This window comes from Belonocnema kinseyi, chromosome 2 (genome assembly GCF_010883055.1).
Source record: "Belonocnema kinseyi isolate 2016_QV_RU_SX_M_011 chromosome 2, B_treatae_v1, whole genome shotgun sequence".
NCBI classification, from domain to species: Eukaryota; Metazoa; Arthropoda; class Insecta; order Hymenoptera; family Cynipidae; genus Belonocnema; species Belonocnema kinseyi.
In genome coordinates, this window is record NC_046658.1 from 15,892,961 (window position 1) to 15,901,533 (window position 8,573).

The following is an 8,573-nucleotide window of genomic DNA, read 5'->3' on the forward strand; positions in this document are numbered from 1 at the left end:
TGGGAGACACGAAGCCATGGTCTCCGAGATGCTGCTTTGCTCTTTCATTCAAAATGGGACCTACTCCTTGTTTACCATGTGATTCACAGTCTACTTCTGACCATATTTCAAATCCGCCTTTCAACACGCCGTTTTTTATGTCTTCAGTTTCGCATCCCTTTTTCTTTGTTTCGGGCACGCATAAAATATCTAGTTTATTCACGTCCATAGTTTCACGCAATTCTTTTACCTTGAGATCATTTACTCCCCTAGCATTCCAAACACCCAGTCTCCATTCGTCGCCTGAAACATGACCTTTAGATTTTCCGTGTGCATGCCTTTTATCATTAAAAGTTACAGTCCTTTCCGAGGCTATTTTGTAGTTTGTATTATTCATTGTTTAGATTATACGCCCAACTAACACCTTTGTGCAATAAGTTTATTTTCTGAGTCGAAATCATGTCAAAGTTAAGTATCAAATAGTCATATGGTGGAGATTGTAGTTCTAACGTCAGTCCCACCAAAAACTTCAGTTAATAAGGGAGGTTTGGGAGAGGGGGGGAATTAGAACTGGAACCGAGAGAGTCGTCTTGGGTTTGTGTTTTTGTTTTCATGCTGAGAAGGTCACCAGCCTTCAGCAGCGTTGTGATATATAGGTTTTAATTTCCTTTGTTTTCTTTCTTTTATCGTGAAATTATAATGAATTGCTATGAATTACTTATCTTTAAGTACATTTCCGGACTTCCCAGTAACTGCATATCGAAGCACAATTTTAAGAAAGTGTATTTATACCAAATTGAAAATGTTCTATTTTGCTTTTTCTCCAACTAGATTTAACAAATACCTTAGAACAGAGTAATAGCAAAGACAATCATAGTTAACTTCGTAAACAAATTGTGTTTATTAATTGAAAATTACCTCACCTCTGAATATGTCTATGAAAATTGTTTAAATGATTAATAATTATTATAAATTTACAAAGTATCGTCAAGAAATGATCATCGAAAGACAATCTTAGTTCAGATCTTTGAATGGATAAGTGAAAAAGCTATTACGGATCTGAAGACTAGACTTGGACAAACAGGTACCAAGTTGTCACCTTTCCAGAAACCTGAAAACACAGGTCGAGGAAGGCAGGGAGTAAAATCGCATGCTCCCTCCCCCTCAACCATGGCGTTCTGTACAACCGCACGGCTTGCACGCCTCAAAAGCCGACCCTTATTTTAAATGAACTAGTTGAAATTAAAAAGTTTAAAATTGCATTGTGTAAAATAAAAATAAATAAAAATTCGAAGTTTTTGAATGGTTACAGTTTTAGAGCTCTGAATTTTCATATTGAATACTGAATTAAAACATTTACAAACATTGAAACATTCAATTTAGTTTTCTCGAATTTTAATTGCTTCATATTCAAAATTATTTACTTTAAAAAAAGTTCTACTTAACATTTTCCGATTTTGAAATTTTTGAACCAGTTTCTTATTTGACTTTGAGGTCGCCATGAAAACTTGAATAATTCTTGATTAACTTTCGTGCTAAATTATCTCTTCCAAATATGGATAGGAAATTTTTTATTTTTCTATTAAATACACCTATTTTTAAACAAGCGTCTTGTCTCTTATATTTTATTTCAAAATGTAAACATGGAAAAATTTGAACCAATTTTTAAATTTAAATAATGAAATCTAAGAGAAAATTAAAAAAATATTTCAAAACATTTGACAAATTTTCAAACAAAAAGCCCATTGGTAGATAGTAAGGCACTTGACTTAAGTTAGCAACATTTTTTTAAATGTTACAAATATGTATAAAATTTTAAAAGATATTTATGAGTAAAAGTTCTAAATATCTTTTAAATTAACTCCAATTTTTCCAAATATTTAGCAGAGCGATTTTCATTTGATCGCGGTTTACCTGCTCGACGTACCCAGGCGCTGTGTCGAGCATTGCCTGAGGGGGGCCCTTTTGTCCTCATGAGGAATAAAACACGGGACATAACATTTTCATAATATTGTAATCAACAATTTAAAAATATTATATTCAAAATGTTCATTTATTTGTGATTCCAACGATATGTTACTTGCAATGAAAAGATTAAAATTAGAATAAGTTATCGCAGAAATGCTTATTGTTATTTTTCAGCAATTCCCGTCGTCGTTTTCTAAGAAATAATCATTATTATACAATTTTAATATTTACTATGACTTTTGAAACAATTTTCAATTATTTAAACAAATGTTAATTATTTAGACAATAATTTATTCCCCAGAAATTTAAAAAATGATCTTATTTTCTTAATGAAATGCAATATTTTGTCATTGTTTGAAGTAGTAAATTTGTCTAAAAACATTACGTAATTATTTGATCAATTAATTGTTGTTTATTTTCAAAAATTTTCAGTTGAGACAGAGATGTCCAATTTTATTCAAATTGACATCATATGCTACTTTCTGTTGAATAATTGTATAATTTTGACAGATTTATTTTATTGTTTAATAGTTTTTTTTTCTTTAAACAATATTTATTGGCTAAAGCAGTTTTTTTCGGTAACTAAAATAATTGCAATAAAATAGAACACATAGCATTATGTTTCTGACTTTATAGCGTATAAAAAGAAAAAATTTACCACTTTTTAATTGTTTGAACAAATATTATTTGTTTAAATAATTACTTTTCCAAAAATATTTTCGAAATCGTGATTAATTATATGTCTTCTATTTAATATTTATCGAAAAATAACTGCTTGAGCAAATGAAAATTGTGTGAACAAATTGGTAGAACTTCGTTAAACATTAAAAGAAATGTATGAAAATTATGTAATTATTATTATATATGTATATATACGTATATATGTATGTTTGTATGTATGCATGTATGTATGTATATATGATATTCAATATACGTATTTAATTTTTCAATCAAAATCAAAAGAAAACTTTCTGTACGTAAGAATTAAGTGAAAAATGCACTTAACCCTTTTTTTAATAAAAGCAATGTCAGAAGCCAACAAACATTGCTTCGAAAATAATTTTTCAAAAAGTTTGTTTCCAGCGATGCATACTTGCTGAGAACATTTTTCTTTTAATTTTGTTAAAACAGAAACTTATACTTCAAAATTGTATATTGAATTTGAAAATTATCCTTGAATTACTATTATATAAGCTCCTAATCTGTTAAGAAAACATAATAATAATAATAATAATAATCGTATTAAATTATTTGAATTAAGTTATAACATTCTAATTTCATCAGTCACTTGACTTAGTCCGTGCCTATGATGTATCACTGGGTTTACCCGAGTAGAAGTTTAATAAAAACACACAATAATAACAAATAATATAATATATAATATAATAAAAAAAAATAATAGTATAATAATAATAATAATATAATAGTTGGTTAGTAGTTAGATACTCGGACTTCACCTCAGAGGTCCGGGCTTCGATCCCTGAGCCGGTACCTCTGGAAATTTTTCAATGTACCTTTACCGAGGTTCTGGTGGTTCGGAACCCACCTTAAGCTGTAGGTCCCCCCATCATGTACTTGACTGCAACCCAGTCCGTCAATGATGGGGTAAAATCAGGCTTTGTCCAATATGTCTCGGCAGACTGCTCTCATCAGATCACTTGATTGCATTATAATAATGCGTCCGTGACTGATGATATATACCGGGACAGCCCCGTGCAAAAATGATCAAATAAAAATCCAACTCTAACCAAAAATGCCTTGGACATATTGGGCAGTATAAGCCTGTGACAACATTTCGCCACAGAAATGTTTTTTTGAAATTTAAATAATATATATTAAAATAATTAGGTATAATTATTCATATTATTATTATCAAAGCATTATTGTTATAAAAACTAAAGATAATAAATTTAAAAAATTTATTTACTATAATAACATAATATAGTTGAAAGAATCAATAAAACCAATGCTTAGTTAATTAATTAATTTTAAACTGTAATGTGAAATTCAACAATTTTTAAGGAAAACTTAAAATTGTATATATTGAAACATTTAGCAGGTAAAAATTAAAGAATTTTACAAGTTAATAGTTGAAGGGGTTTGTTCAAACTTGATTTTTGTTGTTGAAGATTTATCATTTTAGTTAAAATTCATCTACTTGTTTGAAAACCCGTTTTTTTTCTAATTTTAAATTAATTTTTTGAACTAAAAATAAATCTTTCTGGTTAAAACATTACGATTTTAGTAGCATATTGAGCTCTTTGGATAAAAATAAGTTATATTGTTGGAAATTAATGTTTTTATTTGAAAATTCAGCTATTTCTTTTTTGGTTGAAAATTTATCTTTTGACTTCTTCAAGGTAAGTGGGTAAAAATTCATGCATTCTGTTGAAAATTCATTTTTGTTGTTGAAAATATTAATTTTTTTAAACTGTCAATTAAACTATTCCATTTTTGTTTGTTTGTCAATTGCACTATTTGTCGTTTAAAATTCGCCTTTTTTTAAGAAAATGAATGTTTTTTTATGTAAAATTACAAAACTTAAGCAATTACTTTTTTTTAAACAGTGTTTTAACCGTAATAAGGTGCTAATTCTATTTTCTTAATTTTGGGCTCATAACTATGCAGCCATTCATACCGAGTATTCTTACAACAGAAATAGACCATAAAAGGAGGAAAATTTCCCAAATTTCTTAGGTTCAACCAGGTATACGGACTATAGGCAAAGATATATACGGTTTTTACTTAATTCCAGAAGAATGCTTTCTAGGTTTTTCCCGCAAGTAATTGAGGGGTTCAAACTTAAAAGGCCTTGCATAAATATGGGTTATATATCTCTCAAACTTAAGACTATGTTGTAGAATCGATTGCAGTTTAATATTTAGGAATTTTCAATCGTGTATGTTACATTAAAATATTTAGTACTTATGTTACTGTTTTCTTCTATTTTATTAGAATAACTGTACACTTTAAGGTAGTATTTTGTGTGTATCTATTAGTTATATGTTCTAAAATATGTGATTCTAATTTCAAGGCAATAGAGCCATCAATCATTTAAAACGTACAATTAAAAATAATGTTGTAAAAAGCTCTGAAAAAAAGTTTCTAACATTTTGAAATGTTCAAGCATTTATATATATATATCATACCTCAAATTTTGTTTTAAAACACTATAAATCTGTAAAATTTGAGGAGAGTACTCGAATATGAGATATTCTCGTAATATGAGAAACCGGGGTATCAGCTAAACTAAGAGACCTACTCTTTTAGTTCTATCACTAACTTGTAGCCCTTGAAGAAAGAGTAATTTCGTGGTATAGTCCATTTTTCATTGGGCTTCTAAAGATTATAGGCGAACTTTTTGTGAAATCGATGTTGCTCGAGTTCTTGGAAGGGAATTCTTTAAACCCTATTTATTATTCATTAAATATGTATTTATCAATAAAGTTTGTCTGGAGTTTTGCATTTTGTTAGCTATTTCCTGGGGTATCTCATATTATGAGAATAGTTTGACGAGTTTGGAAAAAGCACTTTTTTACATTTTTTGTATTTTCAGCAGAAAAAATTTTTTTAATAAAATTTGTTATTTGAGCTTTTTATGACAAACTAAATTTCCTTTAAAATGACCTATATTACTTTTAAATTCAGTACATAGAATTCCAACAATCACGCCAAACAGAGTTGTTATCTCATATTTGGGTACTCTCCTCTATATATGCATTTTAGCTAAAAACTGTATATTAATTAATACAATCTGTAACTGATAAACATATTTTATAATAGTTACTTAATTTTAGCGTTTTACAGAAAAATTTAAGGTATTATAATTGACAATATACTATTTTTTGTTTCTAAAGAAATCTCAAAATTCTTTATAGAATGGATAAACTGTCTTTATCCTCTGCTTGATTTTATACAGAATTTTGAATTTTGATAGCATTCAACATTTTAAAGAGAAAAATGTTTAGCTCTGTCATAATTAAAATAAATAAAACTTATCAGTCATTAAAAAATAGGTGAACATAAAACTTTTTCTGGTGATGTAAGAAAATTATAAGTCATAATTTATGATTTATAGCATATAAATAGCTATGTAACGATATAATATTTAAAATTTTAATTTAAAAAATAAATAATTAGTTTTCCTTATATAACTACTCACTAATAATTGTGAATCATTAGAATAATTATATGATAAACACTTAATATTCAAGTGGTAAATAAATATGCAGTACATCATTTACATTTTTGGTAACTCCTGTAATTGTTACTGCGGTGGTAACTCATTTTTAAAATTCTCTGACTTATGCAATTACCGACGCGGAACGTCTGAAAAATGCCGAAAACTGCGAAGTAACTCCGAGGAGTTGACCCACAAACCAAGAGGGCGCTTTTAGCAGTCGGATTTTGACGGAGTCTCTTATCAGATCTGCTCTCTTATTCCATTACATGAGCAATCTCCCAACTCATCTCTGATTGTAGCATTTTCAATCCAATTTGAAGAAGAATTCAAGGTTACCAAGTTTTTAAAATAATCTATCTGAAACCGGTTATTTTACATGAATGTTCTTTAAAATTCAATTAATTATAACTATGAATTTCTAATGTATTGTTTATCTTTTTTTTAAATTAACCGTACAGAATATTTACGCAATACCCGGGGCCACCAAATCACTTGACAGAGTCCTGAAATAGATAAAGGCAGGTCGACGTCTCATATGTTTTTTCTCTCTCTAGAGCCCATTTCACTTCAGGCTTTAGTTCTCCCCAAAGCGTTACTGGTCCATTTCTATATGTCGATGAGCATACTGCACACGCATTCTCTTGTGCGAACACCTTTAAGTAAATTACCCATGGTTTTGTTTGGAAGGAAAGATGGGGATGAAGTGCGGCTATGTTTATACAGTTTTGCGGGTTAAATAAAGTGCGAAAGACTCGTTTGACGTGCATGAGAAAATGAACGCCACGAGCCTGTATGTTTCTACATGTCGGCTAGTTTTACAAGCAGATGTCGAGGATACGAATTCATGGACAGATTTGTACAGGCTAGTTCCTTACTTAAGGCAAAGCCTGAGCTGTACCGTTTGTTCGAATCTTTTGATCGAACCACACACACCGACAGAAACGAACTGTCAACACCACGTATGCCGCAGTTGCAGAGGCGGCCGTAAAAAACTGAAACCTTCTTGTGGCTGGTGTAAGGACTATGAAAAATATGTCGAAAACGTGCAGCTCCGAATACTTCTCCAGTGTTACAAGAAACTTTGCGAGTACTTGACAAGTACGAAAATATATGGCGTTTTAAAATCACCAGTGTCTTCCAATAACACAGGAACAACTGCAATGGGGGCCAGTAGTCTGATTGAACTAATTCAGGAGGGTGCGGGTTTTAAAGACGAATTTAAAAGCACTGCCGGTTTATCGAAATCGGCTTATAGCATTTTACCTTGTGTTTATACTAGCAGTACGTCCACACAGACTCAGGGAAATGTAGTTCAATCGTCAGAAGCTATTTCACAGAATATACCTGGTATGTTATTTTGTCTAAACTTATTATTTAATACTAGAATGCTTATATCACACACGCACTATGGCGCGCGGTAAACATAGCATTGGCAGTCATACAAGTATCAAGTGTCAGTATTAAATTGTACTATTTTTATTTTACTTTTGAAAACTTCTTCCGACATTTTTAATTTCCACTCCTAATTGCAAAACCCGGCCTTTGAGAGTGAATTTAGTTTTTGACGTCAGTTTACAAGGTTTAACAGCTAACATTTTCATGTATAAATTCATTCAAATTACAGTGTATAATTTTAAAGTATGTTATTTCTTAAAATTTTTATTTCTCAGTCCTAAATAATATTTGTTCATTTTACAAAAAAATATTTGAATATAGTTTTGAAGTTTCCACAAAAAATTTAAAGTCACATTGTAAGTTTTAGATAGAAACTTCATCAATTATTTTCAAATTTTAAATAGTTGCAAATTCGCAGACACATAATTAAATGACACTGTAGAATTACAGTCTTTTTAAATTGGACAATTTCTATTTAAAGATGAAAAAAATAAACTTAGTGGCTAGCCTGTCGGCGCCGACTACATGGAATCTTGCCGGCGCCGGCAACATTGTTAGCTGTCGGAGCCGGCAAGATTGCATGCTGCCGGCTGTTTTCTTCCTTTTTTTTACATTTTTTTTGTAATCGTATACTGATATATGTTGATGCGCTGTTTACAAACCTGGACATGAAAACACCTGAAAATATAATTTTCAGTGTTAAAACTTAAACAAATTATGTTTTTTATTCAGGAAGTTTATGTACACTATCTGTATCGGCAATAAGCATATTTCAAGCATACGAAAGGGACTTTTACGTATTTTAGAGTAAGACCATGTAATTGAGGAGTTTTGAAAATAGTTTTTGGCTTTTCATGCTTTTAACGAAACGTTCTATGTATAAATCACACTTTATCGTCGATTTGCGACGATAAAACTATTGACGTCTCGTGGGGCCGGGTAGGCACCCCTGTTACTAGTCACACAAATAATGTAAGGTCGCACCCCTACCTCTTTACCAACGCAGGGGCGGATCCAGGCAAGGGTTTCGGGGGGGGTGCCACCAGAG

The 8,573-nt window shown here is 30.5% G+C and overlaps 1 protein-coding gene across 5 annotated transcripts in view; it reads left to right on the plus strand.

Moving 5' to 3' along the window:
• The first annotated feature begins 6,761 nt into the window (after positions 1-6,761).
• Positions 6,762-8,573, plus strand: part of LOC117167202 (E3 ubiquitin-protein ligase MSL2) — a 132,239-nt gene continuing 130,427 nt past the window's right edge. For all 5 annotated transcript variants that reach the window (XM_033351937.1, XM_033351938.1, XM_033351939.1 and 2 more), the window contains exon 1: positions 6,762-7,477. In XM_033351937.1, the coding sequence (XP_033207828.1) occupies positions 6,904-7,477 (574 nt within the window). In that variant the 5' untranslated portion in view covers positions 6,762-6,903. The remainder of the gene's footprint in view (positions 7,478-8,573) is intronic.